Raw genomic sequence first — 17,476 nt, 5'->3', positions numbered from 1 at the left:
GTAACATAAGACCCCTGAACATATTTTAGCAATAGAACTATCTGGTTGGCAAAGCTACAAAATGTCTTTTTACCAAGGTTTTCAATATGCAATTTCTCAATAATATAATTATGAAACTAGGAATTTCTCTCTTGCATGGAACTGGGCTAAATATGTTATAGTTATTTTTCAAACTATCTAAATCAGTCCAATTTATTCAAATAACAGATAACAAGGCTGCATTTTATCGCCCTACCCTTTTCACATGTATGAAGAATCTATCATAAATAAACAGAGATTAGACAAAGGAAGGAGGCATGAATGCCGCCTATCTGCCAAGATAGACACACTGCACTGAAGAAATGGGGGAAAGCTGCTGCCAAAAGGAGTGGGTTTTTGCCACTTCTTTTGGAGCCAGCAAATTGCCAGATTGGAGCCATTGTGTGCAGTTGCTGCAGCCCTGATCTAGTGCTCAGAGGCAGCGGCAAAGTTGTTGACTTGGAGATCCCTCCTTCACATGGTTGCCATAAGCTGAAGTTGACTTGGTAGCATTTAACAACAACAAAACATTACAAGCGATCATCTGAGAAGAAAACTATATGCTAAAAGAAACTTAGAGAGTCAGTGTGGTGAGTGTGCAACTACAAGCCTGGAAATTAGGTTTTTATCCCTGCTCAGCCATGGGAACCCATTGAGTGAGCTTGGGCAAGTCATAATTTCTCAGCCTTGAAGGAAGGCAAAGGCAAACCCACTCTGAACAAAATGACTTTATAGGAACACGGCAAGAGCAAGGAACCTGGAACTACTACTAAAACCTACAGTCATGTGTCCACATTAGACTATCCATCTTAACATCTCACCCAACATCTGCCATATATCATTGTCATTAAACTGTACCACTAATTTTTGATGGTGAGATATGTAAACATACACTTTAATGTAACAGGTCAGGTCAGAAATTACGAAGAGAGAAATTAACATGGGAATACTGATCTTAAAGGCAGAACACATTCTTTGCAGTGTTTCATTCCTTAGTCAGACTTCTGGGGTCACTTTGATAGAAGGTGAAATAAAGCCCTGTAGAAATTAACAATCATCACATGGCATGTTGTATTGACTAAACACTTAACAAGACTAACTCTAGCAATAGTTATAAAACAGAGAAGTATGTTAATGAGAGAGGGTTTTTTTTTCTCAATTCAATAAAAAGTTATAGAAAAAACATGAGCAGTGTTCATGACCTTTTTGCCACTGCTTCTCCCCTACCACCACGTGCTCCAGTTCCTCATCTCCACCATGGTTCTAAAGGCTGTTGGTTCCTCTTCCCTTTCTTGTGCACCAGTACTTTGACAGTTCGCCCCCCTTGCCACCCCTTTTTGCCTCACTGTTCCCCTGGATGTTTTCCCTGCTCGGGGGGGGGGGCTTCTTTGGGAATCACTGGTCTAGAACAACACATGTCACTAATCTAACACATATCTCAGGCTACCTGAAAGTACTCCATGGAGCACGTGCCATTGCTAAAAACAATAACCAACACTGGAAATATAGTACAATGTTACTCTCTATAATGTTACTTCCCAGAAATTATTCAGTGATTACTGTACTAAACAAACTTATTGTCAACTACTGCGTAGGAATCAAAGGTATTGTCTACATCCACAGATTATTACTTCGCCAGTCAAAAATTATGAAAGTTCTGATGGAAAATCCTACATATGAACTTTTTAGCTAACACTGCCACAAAAAAAAAGATGCAAGCAAAGAGGTACATCCCAAAGTCATTACATATGTGAAGTGGTATATAAATTAAAATAGCAAGAAGTAGTACTCTTTTAAAAAGCAAAACCATATTTACTGTGAAAATATGATCATCCAGGTGAAAAAAATCTTACCCTACACTTTCAGAAAAAAGACAGAATGACCTAAGGTTGAGAGGTTATTTTATTATTTAATGAAAAATTCAGATGCTTTGTTTTCAGCCATCAATTCTATCTGTACACAAATTCTACTGGCTGTTTCAAGGGCATTCTGCTTTTTTGAAACTGATATCTTCCTTCCGCACACCTTTTAGTTAACACTGCCAGAAAACAGATAATGTTCAGCGAATGTTGTGGCTGTGCAAACTTATTCCCCATTTAGATACTTTTAATTTCCACTGAACTCCAATAGAGCTAAGCAGCTTATATGTAAGATGGCACCTTTAGCTTCTCACCTTCTCTCTATATCTTAACAACAAACGAAAACTATGAACTTGGGTGGAGATCTCCATATGCAAACAATATTCCAAATGTTCTGAGTTGCAGATAAAATGTCACATGCTGCCTACAGAAGAAGTACTGTTAGTGGTGCACTCTATCTGATTAACTGTGTTTTCTATTAACTATGTATGTTCAGGTGCTTTCACAGCAGAACCATGTGTGGGTTTATAATTTCTATTACACCAATGTCAATTTTTAGATGAATGTAAACAGTCCCATATATTACTTTATTTTTTCTACTACAATAAGGAAACCTGGAAAAAAAACACAAATACATTTTATATATCAGTTAAGTACAAGTGAATATATTTGGACTTACGGAAGTATTTCAGTGTCTCTTCTATCTGCTCCGTTGTTAAGTCAATATTAGCATCGGGAGAAATGAGAGGAGTATGAAGCCAGTCGTCGTGATCATAACCATATATTGTATCTGCTCTTAGCTTGTAGTGGGGCAGCTGCTCTTCCAGCAGACTGATGATTTCAACTTCGGGAAGATCAGTACTATTGCACACATCTAGAAGCAGGAGAAAGGACAACACAGAAATTGTGTTATGTGGCTTTTCCAATTAAAACAACAACAACCACTTATGCTATAATACAAAACATTTCAGCAAAATTGTATCACACAAATTTCACCAGCTGAAATGAAATATCAGCCAATTTAACAATTTAAAGCAATATGTTTCTGGAAGCTATGTCTATATACAGTATACATTTAGAAACAAAGGAAAATGAAGTTTGGGCATTAAGATCAGCCAGTTTGTAAGAGACAACATTGTACAGTGGTCTGAGTATTGGACTAGGATTTTGGGAGACCAGGACTCAAGTCCCTGTTCAACCATGGGTGATCTTGGGCAACACCACACTCTCTCAGCCTTAGAGGAAGGCAATGGCAAACCTCTTGCCAAGAAAACCCTAGGATAGGTTTACTGTAAATCAGAGTTTACTTGATGATACATAACACCAAACATGTTCTTGTCACAGTACTAATGCATGCACCATTGTGCTCCTAGCTCCTACGTGGGAGTGAGGCTTGCCCATGAAGAGGTCTGGGTGGAAAAAAGAGATAGATTTGCAATCCAAAACTGTAACTCATTGGAAGAAATAGAGTGAAAAATTGTGAATTTCCAATTTTTCAATATCTGCAGTGTAATTTCCTTACGTTCCCAAATGTCTAATTTTGACATTTTGGAGAATCAGAAATCTGATTAATAAATACTTACATTCATGCAAAATATTGTTAATCTTACCAGTGCAGACATTTCTGGTTGTTGACTTAGACGTAAGTAACAGTTATAATGGCAAAAGTAGTACTATACATACATATGCACACACATAATCCTACACAGCAAACCAAATTATGTTTGGTTCTGTCAATACATTAGATATAATAGACATTGGTGTATTCTCTCATCTAAAGATCTAAAAACAATAATCTATAATATGTAAGCATTTCTATGAATTAGACCAATGACCCAAAACAGATTTACTTGGAAAAGAAATCAACATTTTTCACCTCCAAGCAAGCCTGAAATATGAGAAAACTCCCATAACATTTGGGCCTAAGATCGATGCTTCAGTGAAGAATAGACTGAATTTTTATTTGCACACTTTCAGCTATTCCTAGCATATATGTCACACATATTATTGCCTTTACAGTTGTTTGCCACAGACTCCAAAACTCCCTTCCTATAGAGGTTCTACTGTACTGCTCTTATTTCTTTGCTTTTAATTGATATATTTTAAAACAATTTGTAATTCCACAATGGCTTATATTTTAATTTTCTGTGTATTTTTGGTGATAGCTTTCAACTGTACCTGCTTTAATTTCTGTAAACTGCCTTGAGCCTCAAGGCTGGGGAAAAAGAGGCAAGCAGGGAGAGGGGGGGGGAAGTCTGCAGTTTACTCCACCCCTCCCTTGTCTCCCCACTACTTTTTTCTGGGATATTATGACAACCAGCTAGTCACAAAGTCTGCTTACAGTGTAAAATCATGACATCCTATCCTATAGTTTCACCTCTACCCCAGCACTCCGAGAGCAGTAAATTTTATGGCAAAATGATGTTGCGGGGCATCACTATGGGCTGAAACAGATGGGCTGGTAAAGCTGGCTTCTAGCCGGCTTGGGGGCATGGCATTTAGACTGGCCAGATTGGGGCTGTGGCATGTACCTGCTGTGGTCCCAATCTGGGTTTCTCAGAGGCATTATCACGCCACCCCTTCGGGGCCATCTGTTTCACCCCTATGTTACTCAGGAAAAGCTAAAAACCTTTACTAGAAACATACATAATGTTCCCATCATGTAAAAAGGAAAAGGCCAGACATTACCTTCCACTGAACACTTTATTCATCACTGAAGTTATCCCACTGGAGCCAGTTGAAACATAAAAATACACTTTTTAGAAGCTACATTATTTAAGAAGCAACTTCTGCTCTAACAGCCTGAACGTATTGACCATATACATGTTAAGGACTGACAGGATGTGCATTTAATGATGCACATTTGATGCCCAGGATGTGGATTTAGCCTACAATGGACATCACCTCACTTATTTGGTCCCTTCATGTATGCTAAGAATCCTGCAACATCGTGGATTTAAAACATACCCACAACTGGCCTTTTGTTTTTTGTGCACATGTGACAAGTAAGTACCAAACAAACCTAAGCTTAAATTAGGTTTGACGGCAATCTTCTGTGAGAAAGAAAACAAGTCATTACTAATTTACTATAAAGTGGGAAAGGTTAAGGAATGTAAAAGCACAGGTCTGATATACTGGAAAGGCAACGTGGGAGGGATGTGCTCTCCCTCCCATGCACTAACAACTTCTCCCTATAAAAAGAATATATATGGACGCAAATGTTCAGCATCACCTACAAGTGTCAATGGAAATCATTATGACCGCACTGTAATAACTGTGCCATGATGTTATAGGGCAATCCACAAGCTGCTTGCTATCAATCTACAGTACATTTTCAGGGGGGAAATAGTTACATACAGGTACAAATATACTACTGGTTCCTGGCACATTAGGAGGGAAAAAAATACTGGTCCCTTACAACAGATAGCCTGAGAAACACTGTTTATTTTATTTTATTTTCTTACTTACTTCATTTATATGCTGCCTTTCTCCCAGAGTGGGACCCAAAGCAGCTCCTAAAGAGGATCAGTTAATAACACTTAGAGGACCTGGGAAGTAGCAGCTTTCTCCGTACCTTACCACATGAGCACTTAAGTTTCTTCCCAAAGGAGATGGTGATCTAGCCAGCAAAATCTGTTCAACAAAAGACTCACTTTGATGACCACTTCTTGCAGGAAAAGAACTGACTCACTAAGCAGCAGGACATGGGAGAACACTGCTATTCCCCAGTTCTGTTTCAGCTTTGTTTTCTTGTGAGATAAGGCTCTTAATTTAAAAAATAAATAAATTAAAAAACCCCATATTATATGATATAAAATCATTTTAAAAACATGCAAAAGTTAATAAATAAAACACACATCTCAGTAAGAACGTTTCCTGCTTACCTATTAAAAGCCTGCTTGAACAAAAATGGCTTTGCATGCTGGCAAAAGGAAAGCAGGGAGGCCAGCCTAGCATCCTATGGAAAGGAATTTGAAAGGGTGGGGGAAGCAACTGAGAAGGCTCTCTTTTGTGTGTCCTTACCAAATAAGCCTGTGATGATGGAGTGACAGAGAGAAAGTCTTCCCCTTTTATATGGCTTTCTTTGTGGATGGAATTATTATTACATTAATAGGTAGAAAGAAGAGAAATTTCATGGAAGATTGGTGGTATGTAAGAGAAAAATGAGCTGACTGATACTGTTGATATGTGCCTGAACTGTTCTGGCAGCAGAAAACAAGGGGATTAAATACAATGGTAACTGACTAATGGTTAGTTTGTACTTAGGAGGAACTACTCCAGCTCTCCATACCAAATTAAAATCTCAGTTCTGCAAAACAAAATATTCAAGATATGAGAAAACTGAAGGAAGAACTGCTCCCACCCTGACTCCATCAGCAGATGTGGGATTCTGGTCGATAATCCTTCCGAAACTCAAAATCCCGGGGTATTGTGTTCAGTAGCACTCACTTCTCCTGTTGGACTAGTTATAGCCTAAGTGTACCTATACTGACTGTATCAGTATATTGTCTCTCACAGTCCTTTCTCTGGTTATGAATACCAACCTGCACACCCTGAAGTCTTACTGATTTGAACTGAAAATGTTAAAATAGAATTATTTAGGAAAGATAGGGGACAATTTGGTCAGTGGTGTAATTTTTAAAGTAATATAACTCCCAACATTTCAAATTCAGAAACCAATGCTATATAGATTCTTTTTTTAAAAAATGTATTTGAAACTTGTTCTATTGCCATCCTTTTTCCCAGAAAACCATGGGAATTTCAGTGAGGTTGCTGGATATTTTTCTGTTAGTAATATGTACAACCTCTATAAAATTCCAAATCCCAGGTCAGATAAACAAAGAAAAAACAGGAAAAGAATGAGAGCAGAAACAGAGAAGTAATTATGCGCATGTGCAGCATAATGTCTTGGACTGGAACTTTGTAGAGTCAAAACTAACTCTGACCACATGTACTTTACATGACGGCTTAAATCCTATTTTTTCTGCTTCAGAAATTGTTAACTGAAGCTGCACATAGTCCACACGCCACATCTCCCCACCCATTCTGGCAGATCTTACACAGGGAGTTGTTGGTAGGGAGGTAAAATGTATGACTGTAGCATACATAAGTGGCATTAAGGATATTTCAGTGTAAAGAACAAAATGTTAAAAGCCTGTGATTCATTATTGTACCTTGATCTTATGACTGTGCCTTGGTTTCATATGTATGCCTGTTGGATCCTGGTACCACTATCAGATTATGAGCTCATTATAGTTACCAGATTCATGCATTATTTATTTTTAAATTAGTGTGTAAGCTCAATTATCCTTTCAAGAAATGAGTGTCACTACATTTGCTGAACTTTGCTATCACATGAATTATTGGCAGCTGAGTTATTGTTCATTGAAGACTTTATCAGTCAACTTTAACATTTCTTCCAGGTATGAGGTTTATACGTGGGAATCACAAAGTTCACTGAAAACTACGGCTAAAAAGAAATAGGACAATAAATAATTCAACTTGAAAATAGTTTTATAATACTAATGGTACAGAGACAGGCAAAGAGAAAAAGAGACAGGCAGGCAGAGATGCAACATTTGCTAGGAGGAGTTGCAGATGGAGAAGAATGTTACAACCACCACCTACTTCCCTGCATTCTAAAGGGATGCTGCACTACAGTAGGCCTGCTTAACATATGCATAGCATCTAATTTAGGATCCTGACACGAAGAAATTGTTTTTGGTCATTCTGTAGCTTTGGCTTATATAAAGCCTCAGTTTACGTAGACATCCAAGAGTTGCTCATATCTCATTTATATAGTCTCATTGCGAGTGAAATTTCACTGAAGGTACTAGAACTGTGTTCTTTTAATCTAAAAGTCACAAAAATTATGTTTATTCTTATTCTCAATTTATCTGAATTCTGTTTACTTATTTCCTCTTATATGTGAGGAAATTATTTAAAGAGAACTTTATCTCTTTCCATATCTAACAGAACTAGAATTATAACTTTGGCATTATATTTGTACACAGTGTTTTGTACATACCTTTCTCTACATTATTCTGTCATTATTCGATTTTTTAAATGGAATAAACATTTAATATGTCAAATATCTCATTCGTTATATGTATATATACTCAAGAGAACTGAACTTCACATTACATACCACAAGCCTCTAAATCCTTTTAGAAAGACACAGAATTGCAGATGGCAAAAAAAATTGCTCTGGTGGGAAATGTGTCAGAGAACTAGTGAGTTACAGAAACAAGATGGGGCAGAACATGATCACTGTAGGATATTTTAAATGAACAACATTTCCATGTGATTGATAATGCTCTTTCAGGAGGGTAAACTGGTGCCATCTAGTGTTGGCATCTTACTACCACAAAATGTAAATGAAATGACTTTCTACAACAAGGTTAAATCATAGAAAGTAAAGCTAAGTCTCCATTAAAATCAAACTCTGAAACTATTCCTCTGCAGCACAACAGAGGAGAGAACGGACCATTTGCTGACACAAGCGCTACCTAAAGTAGCTCCTTGTCACACATACCAAGAATGTATCCCTAACTTTTTGCTGCCGGCCCTTTTATGTTATTCCTTTCACCCAATAAGGCACCTGAAGGGGCTAACTACATAGGTCAGGGGTAGGCAACCTGCGGCCCGTGGGCCGGATGCAGCCCGGCGAGGCCTTGGGACTGGCCCCAGCCCAGTCCTGCCGCCGATTGCTGCCGGGGCCTTTGGCCTCTCACACGCAGGGGCAAGGGGGGCAATTGTCTATAGACGCCTCAGAAACATGCGTTTATATTAACATTTTTTAAAAATCAGCAATTTTTTTTGCGTGTCCTCCATTTTTTTTTTTAAAAAAAGTGTCCACCATTTGAAAATGTTGTCCTACATTTGTCCCGGTTTATTTATTTATCTAAATTTTTTAAAAATATATTTAATTATTTATTTTTTGGCTTCGGCCCCCCAATTGTCTGAGGGACAGCAACCCGGCCCCCGGCTCAAAAAGGTTGCCTACCCCTGACATAGGTTAAAACAAAATGCACCTAAAAGCCTATCGTAATATTTCAAATAATATTTAAAACAAATAAACAAAGTGACCTATTACAAAGGGCACAAGGATAAAACAGTTTTAAAGCATTTAAAAAATGTAACAGTGAGGACCAAAGTACTGCAGCCCACATCCCATTCTGCAGCAACCAGTTTATAGCTAAAAGTCTGACTCAATAAAAAGGTATTTACTTGCCAGTGGAAAGACCATGGAGTGGAAGGGGCAGATCTTACACAGGGAGTTGTTTGTAGGGAGGTAAAATGTATGTAAAATTCCATGGTCTGGGATGAACTACTGAGAAGAGCGTCTCACACATTCTCATCGAATATGTCTGTGAAAGAAGCAGGTTCATATAAGGATTTATAGATCATAACTAGTTTTGGATTGCTCCTGCAAATTGGTCAGTACCCAATGAAGATAGCCACTTTGTAATGTGGTGGCAGCATTTTAAACCTGTAGAAGTTTTTAAAACTTTTTGGAATTACATTTTGCTGCCTCTAGCCATCAAACTTCCACCACCACCAAGCTATACTCCATCTTAAATCCTGTGTTGGGAGAAAAGAGATATATAAATAAAATAAAATAATAAAATAAAACAACCATTCAGGCTGCTGATCAATTTCTTGTCCTTCTTGATTCCCCTAGCCATTTGGCTAGAGCATGATACCTGCTTACCTGGGAGTACATTCATAGGAGCTCAGTGGCATTTACTTCTAAATATAGTACATCATATTGCTCTTAATAGCTCCCATTCCTCTCTCACATATACCTACTATCCTGACAATAAGCACTCAGGATTGGGAAAACGTTTAGCAATTGGGGCTGTGAAGAAAAATGAAAATGGGCAGATATGATTGACTATTTAAAGTTAAATTGAGGGCATATAGCATTCCATGTTTTACAACATGACTTTAGAAATAAATATATTACAGTGGGGCCTTGATATCTGCAGGCTTGCCATGTATGGATTTAAGCATCTGCAGACAGCAAGCTCAGCTGTCCCATTGGTGGTATGTGCATGCAGCCACATGCACAATGAGCTCCATTGGAGACAATAGGACTTGAGGTCCCGTGTTTTTTCGAATTGGGGGGGGGGCATGGAATGGATCCCCCTTGGATATCAATGTCTGACTGTACGATGAAATACTGGGGCCTTGGTAAACAAGAATCAGTAATGGGTAAATCAATGTTCAACTACCAATAGTTAAAAGGGATAAAATAGAGGAAGTAGATCTAATTTTTCCTTTTAAGTAAACGTGATTGTATATTATATATTTCAACAAAAGCAACCCAAAAGTAGAGGTTAAGAAGTCATTTTATTGTTATTATTTTGCTATTCTTTATGTCTGTGTTAGTGCTGTTGTTCTGTTGCTGATGTGTGAATGTCTTACTAATAATAAAATTCTATTTTAAAAAAGAAAGAAATATGGATTGGCTAAAGATATAATAAAGACAGAATAATCCCTAGATGACTGAACTGTCACAAGATACTTCACTATGGTGAACTAAAGACCTGTATTCATTTGACTCATTACTAGAATGTGTCCTCTAACCTTTACTAGTGTTAATTGTTCTTAACAGGACACTTCTCAACATGATGTGTAAGGGGTCAACTTGCATTTTAAGTGGTGAACTACTAAAAAAGACAACTATGGCCCAATGCAGATGGGTCAAAAGGACCATGCCAGGATTGTGACAGGACCGTGATGGCTCCAATTGTGCCAAGATTGCTGTGATCACATGGGCCCAGTCCTAATCCAGGCTGCTGCAGTGGTCCTGAACTGGGCTGCAGGAAAGAGCACATTATATCCATTCCCTTTTGGCCCGGTTCGTCTTGTTTGGAGTAGCATTGGCACATCTTCCGGCTTCATTCAGAGGGCACATTGTCTAAATGCCAGGCCACCAATGCTGCCCAAAGCCGGCACTTTTTGTCCATGTGTTTTGGGCAAAGGAATACTTATTAAAAGAACTTGAAACAGGACAGAGCAGAGATTTTGACTCTAAATAAGATGAAACTAGGATGGGATCTTCCAATACAATTCTAGGAATCTCTGAATCAACAAAAGGGGCCTACAGTCCTCAAAGAAAAGGAAAAATCCACCACTGCCTTCTTGGGAAAAAATTGAAGAGAGTGGTCATATTACTGAATCATCATCACACTGATGTGTATGAAGAACTATGACTGACCTGAGGCTGAATAACTGTGCAGAGAAACTGTATCATATCTGAATTAATTCTTAGGCTGGCTCCATTACATATAAAACCTGCTGTTTTTATCTCAGTTGGAAGATCATTAGAAATGAATTTGTAAAAACCCTAGAATATGGAATGTGTGCTATCCTTTATACAATAAACTTTTATTTAAATAGTCATACTTAACATCTAAGCATAACTACTAATAAATAAGCCTTTTTCCCCACCAATATTTATTCTTTATCTCAGTTAAAAGGAAAACACAAAATAATCAGCAGGAAAAGGGAAATCTAAGGTCCTAAACACACTGCAGAAATAATCTAGTTTGAGACCAGATTAATTGCCCTAGATCAATGCTAGGGAATTCTGGGAACTGTAGTTTTCTCTGTCAGAAAGCTCTGGGGCCACAATAAACTGCAGTTCCCAAGATTCCTGACACTGAGCCAGGGCAGTTAAAGCAGTCTCAAACTGGATTATTTCTGCAGTGTGTTTTGGACCTGACTCTTCTGAAAGAGCATGGCTTTACACAGATTTACTATCTCCTGGAAAAACAAATTGTAACACTATTAAGATGAAAGGCTTTTGTTATTCTACAGGATTTCTATGTCATACACTGCTCAGAGGGATGGCAAGAATGCTGAAAAACCAAAAGTATTATTAGTAAAAGAAAAAGACCAAAATGTTAACAATTAATCTATTGTTGTGTTACAGCTTTAACTTAACCCCGAAAATGAATGGCAAAATAATAAAACTGGAGCTGTACAAAAGATTAAATCTTAGAACTTCACAGGGAACTCTCAAGGTTGAAGAAAAGTCCCATGGCAATTTAATGATGAATTGATTTTACTGTGGCATAGCATTCCTAGACCGAAAGAGAAAATAGATGCAACAGTAACTATGTTGGTCTTTAAAGGTGTGGCAACACTCTTTTATGTTTCTGTTAAAGTTAATAGGGCTGCCCTTCCGGTTCAAGGACATCAAACTGAACTGCACACCAAATTAGATGCTGGGATGGAGGGAGCAATTTTTTAAAGAAAAACTTTGTTAATAAGTAATGATATTTACTTATTATCATTACTCACATCTCTGCTCAGCCATGGGAACCCATTGGATGACCTTGGGCAAGTCAGTCTCAGAGGAAGGCAAAGGCAAACCCCTCTGAACAAACCCTGCCAAGAAAGCCCTTTTCGAGAAAACTTAGGGTAGCCATAAGTTGGAAGATTTGAAAGTGCACAACTTTTATTAAGCATCATACACCACTAGATGGTGCTATACTTTCACATCTAGCAACCACTTGATCATATAGGAATAAAAACTGGAGGTTTAGCTTTCCACTAGAAACAAAAAAAAATTGCAACAAAAAAGGGAACACATAAACAGTACAGTAATGGATAGACTCAGTCAAGAAAGTCACCGGAGTCTGCAAGACTTGAGCAGGGTTGTTGATGACAGGGTTGACTTGGAGGCCTCATTCATAGGGTCTCTATTAAGTCAAAGTTGCCTTGACAGCCGTTAATAACAAAAAAATATAGTCTGGATCATTATATCTTCTACGACCTTTGATGCTAAATGTGAGAAAGTTGGCAGCATATGCTTTCATAGCCTTAAGTCTACAAAGGCTTATGATGCCAACTTCTTTCTCTTACTTAATCTCAAAGATCCCTTTCCATATTGTTCTATCCTAGCAGTGCTCTACTGACATGAGAATCCTCTGCTTTCACTTGTTGGGTGAAACAGCTGCTTCATTTAATCATGCTTCTATCAAAAGTAATCAATTAATCTCCATTTAGAAATGTGTGGCAGGCAAGGGAATCTTGTGATATTCCTGATGTTTTTGGACTGCAAGTTCCAACAGCCCTAGCTAGCACAGCCGATGGTGAGAAAGGCCAGAGGTTGCAGTCAACCATCCTCTGGAAGGCTGTATGATTCCTAGCTCTGTCACAGCCATAAAATAGCTTTTAGCTACATCTCACTAGCCAAATGCTTTGTAATATATCCATCCACTCCAATTTGATGGGAGAAAAGAACATTTTGGGTCTTCACAACAGCAATTACATAACAGATGTTTCCAAAAGCAATGAAAAAAACTTCATCAGCTAGTAACATAAAACTTCATAGTCATTCCTCAGCTCAGCTACATATTTCAAAGAATATATAAACTAAGATCCTGGATATGCCTACTTAATTACATTTTTTCTTCTAAAAAAAAGAAAGTAAAACAAGTAGGGGCAGAAATTGACTCCTTCTGTATGTTTGGGCATAGAATGGGGGCCAGATATGATTTGAAAATAGGAGCATCCATAAAAATGAGGGCTATGATGGACCGTACCCATTCTGACTGTGTAATTTCCATATCCTCAAAAGAGAAAATGATTGTGAATCTCTCACATTACTAAAAAAAAAGTGGCTGTAAGATTCCAAGATTCAAAGTAGAAAATTATAAGTGATACACAAAATAGTCATTCTTGAAAGCTTGTTGCAACAAATATCTCATATTTTAGGCACCACCAGAAAACTATGTGTATATGTACGTTCTATTAGAAAGAGACATTCTGCAAAGAGTGCCACTGTCAATTTTAAAAGTGCTTGTAAATTCAAGAATTTAAATACATCCTTCTCTCAAGTTATCTTTAAGTGAAAAGGTTAACTGAAATGCTAAGCACAAAATCTGTATCATATTTATTTCTTAGATCTAGATCCAAATTGCATGTGCAAGGGCTAAACTTGGTAAAATTAGGAGGTTATTGCTAAATACTAGTTAGTCAGCGAAGATTAAATTTAAAAAGGAGAAGTAGGTCTAAACATTATCTTAAAGAAAACATAGCAACTGTGGTGGAGATTCCTCAAACATAATTTTAATTGTGTACAGTACATGTTTAGATACAAATAATTTCATATTTCTAAAAGCATTCATATCATGTGGTTGTTATGACTAGTGAAGAAAATAAAAGCTAACATTTTTGTGGAGCCAAGAGTCTCTATGCCAAAAAAGAAATGAGTGCTCTTCTAGAGCTCAAGGGTGATAGTTAGCAAGAGTGGTAGCATCTGATAGGAAACATACCGTGCCTTCAACTTTTCTCTTGTTTCTGTTTTTTGGTTTTACCTGATACCATTTAGTAACTGAATAATTGTTACTATTTTCTATAGGCAGCCCTCCATATCCATGGATTATTTATCTACAGATTCAACCAACTATAGTTTGAAAATATTCCAAAAAGATGTACAGTCAAAGCAACCTTGATTTTGCTATTTTATATAAGGGTCACAATTTTACTATGCCACTGTATATAATGGGACTTGAGAATCCATAGATTTTGGTATCCATGGGGATTCCTGGAACCAAAACCTCAATGATTCAGCATCCACAGATTTGGTTCCTGGAACCAAAAACCCAGCAGATACCAAGGGCCTACCATACATTAATACACTGTGCTGAATGGGAGGCTCTAGGTTAAGGAAGGGTCATACTCAGAAGAACTTCTCTAGTGGGTTCAGGAAAACTTTACTTGAAGAATGTGAGTGACCTAATAAAAAGAGGAGAAACCTGATCTGAGCACAATGGTAGCCATAACAGAGATAGATATGTGCTTTAGTCTTCATGGGCAAAGGTCCATCAACAGATAACACTGGCTGTTTACAACTACCTTTGACAAGTGGAAAGAGGTAGAGAGCTTTAGAATGGTAAGTATGATACTGATTTGAAGAGTCCAGGGAGCAAGAGGTGGTAATAGTTTTTGAGGGAAAAGGTGCGTTTTACAGAAGCATCTGGAAAGAGCTGGAAAGGGCATAACAAAAGAGACAAAGGGAAATCTAGCAATAACTAAACCCAAAGCATACATCCAAGGATTTTTGTGATGGGCACAAAAGATTGCCATTTGTAAAAAAAAAATTGCAAAAGAATCAATGATGTGGCCAAAGATTTAGAAGAAAATAAAGACAATTGCAAGATGGAGAAAATGGCCCAATTTTGCCTTTTTAACAGCACCTTTTCTGCTGAACCTCACAACAGCCGGTCCAACATAATCTGTTTCTCCCATTCCCAACAGTAATGAAACTGAGCTATATGCAGAAACCGTAGTTCAAGGATTCAAGGCATGCAAACAGAAAGAGGATATTCAGTTAAAGTCTTCTTGACCTCAGGGGAATACTTGAAACGAGAAGTCATAAGCATAGTTTTGCTACAACATGCCCAGAGCGGATGTAATTTGTTTAAGAGAATAAATTCAGTTCCTTCCTGTTTGTGTGAGGCCCTTCACTTACCTGAGATTTTTTTAAAGGAATAATATAATTACAAGGATGTTTAGAATGCACATAGTCCCAAATCTCTGTGTTTCCAATGAATCCCCATATGACTCACTTAGGACCCATAAAGAATATTCACTTGCAGTTTCCTGGGAATATACCTGTTGTCCCATCACTGGTTAACCAATATTTAAAAGGGGAGGGGAAATAATAACTCCGGCTCTAACTATAATGCAGGCTATGCCTCATAGGGAAAAAAATGCTTCTAGTCTGAAGTTCAGTTAATTTGTTATTCCTATTTTACTCTTTGCAGCAGAAAGGATAAGCACAAAAATGATGGTATTTCAATAATGATGAAACCACGTTAAAAGCCAAAGGATAAACAGATGAACAAATATGCATGTTCATGTGCCAGACAATAGGGAAGTCCTCAGGGAGTCCTTATGTAACCTTACATTCTGTACACAATCTAATCACAAGGAAATAACACTGTGTGTGGGGTAAGCAACTTCAGAGTGTTTAGAGGCCAATTACTACCCTTCCAGGACCCACCACAAGCCACAATGAAACCAGAAGTGTTTGGAAGTCCACTTCCAGCTCTAGTGAAATCCCTCCTGTTTTCACTCAAAAAAGAGGGCCAACTGATACAATTTAAATATAACATAAAAGTTATTACATAAAGGGCTCTTCCAGATTGGTCTGAACAAGAAGCAGGAGTCATCACAACATAAGACTTTTGTCTAATTGTTGTTTTTGACATCCACTTGTTCTATTCTTTTGGGGGGCTGTTTGTAGTGATTTCTTGGTTCTGTACTCTTCATTTAAAATCCAGAACGTTGATATCTGCTGAGCACACTCTGGACCTTGTTTTCTGCAGTGGAGGGGGTGAATGTGATCTGCATGTGTAGAAAATATCTATAGTTCTGTTGTCATGGACCAATTATTATCTGGTGGGATTTACCGGAACTCAGGCCCACAGCAGTGGGTAAAGAAGTCATTAAAATGGTCCTTCCCAAGATGCTTAGGGATCTGGATGGATTCCTGATGGCTCTTGGGGAGTTTCCTGCTGCCTTGACAGGTGATCCTGCTGGGAAGGTATCTTTGTCCATTAATTCTTCCATAAGGATGGAATCTGGTGATATAATGGCAGCTCTGAACTCTGAAGTGCAAGTAAATGAGCTTCTCCTAACACAGCTCAGCAAGTATTATGCAGTATTTCCAGTTAACTTCCAGGGAGGGGGAAATCATCATCACCAAAGAAAGAATTAGTGGGAAAAAGAAAGGTCAAAATTGGTTCCTACCAGTAATGGTGCCGGCATCTCTGTACTCCCTGTAGTTTGACACATCATTTTCCACAGCTTCACTTACATAGTGCTCTTCATGAATGCCTGCATTACAGGCTAGGACTGCATGGTTGATTATCTCAGGAGAGGACACAGTGGCAGCCAAAGTGCAGTCGTTCAAAGCTGTGGCGTCCAGCTTGGCAGGTTTCAGAGGGAAGTGCCAACTGCCATCAGGGGGGCCAGTGATGGAGACTGGAATCTGGCTGAGATAGACAATTCAGCCTTCTCTCTTTGTTGTTGTTGGCTTACTTGAGATCTGGAGGGAGGAAAACAGACACACATGATTTAATCTAGGCAATCTCAACAGAGTTAATCAAAATAGGTTTCTTAAGTAATTTGTTCTTGGCCAGCAAATCCCAAGATACATTTTGTAAAAGAGCTAGTAAGCTGTGAGTATATACTGGTCACTATTTATTCTTAGATGTAGTTTAACATTTGTATTTGCAAACAAAGTTAGAAAGATCATGGCTGGGAATAAAGCCAGGGATCATGGAAGTCATTAGTTTCCAGTTTAAAAGATAATCACACAAGCAAGCCAAGAAGCCTAATAACTGTGAACATTACAAGAGAGAGGTTTATGATTTGCTACAACAATGGTAATTTCAACTGCAGCAGCTGCCACAACCAGTGTCATGTAACTCACCAGGATTCATGAGCGACATATATTATTTTTCTAAATTGTAAAAATCACAAGAAGATCTGAAACAGATGGGTCAAACAGAGTGGTGAGAGACCATGTCGGCACCATCTGCACTGGGACCACAGCAACCATATGTGCCCAG

General features: G+C 38.1%; 1 protein-coding gene across 7 annotated transcripts in view; it reads right to left on the bottom strand.

Moving 5' to 3' along the window:
- TRAK1 (trafficking kinesin protein 1) overlaps positions 1–16,911 on the bottom strand; it is a 92,067-nt gene extending 75,156 nt beyond the window's left edge. For 2 of the 7 annotated variants that reach the window (XR_006104478.1, XM_042472609.1), the window contains exons 1-2: positions 9,108–9,215; positions 2,557–2,751 (exon numbers count right to left, since the gene is read on the bottom strand). Coding sequence is in view for 5 of the 7 variants with exons in the window: in XM_042472609.1 (XP_042328543.1) it covers positions 2,557–2,751; positions 9,108–9,126 (214 nt within the window). In the remaining 2 variants the exon portion in view is untranslated. Of the gene's footprint in view, positions 1–2,556; positions 2,752–9,107; positions 9,220–16,652 lie in introns of those variants that run through there. The other 5 variants (XM_042472604.1, XM_042472606.1, XM_042472598.1 and 2 more) reach the window with 5 other exon arrangements.
- Between the last annotated feature and the right edge of the window lie 565 nt (positions 16,912–17,476).

This window comes from Sceloporus undulatus, chromosome 6 (assembly GCF_019175285.1).
Source record: "Sceloporus undulatus isolate JIND9_A2432 ecotype Alabama chromosome 6, SceUnd_v1.1, whole genome shotgun sequence".
NCBI classification, from domain to species: domain Eukaryota; kingdom Metazoa; phylum Chordata; class Lepidosauria; order Squamata; family Phrynosomatidae; genus Sceloporus; species Sceloporus undulatus.
The sequence above is the reverse complement of the archived record's forward strand: the minus strand, read 5'-3'. Positions and strand labels throughout refer to the sequence as shown.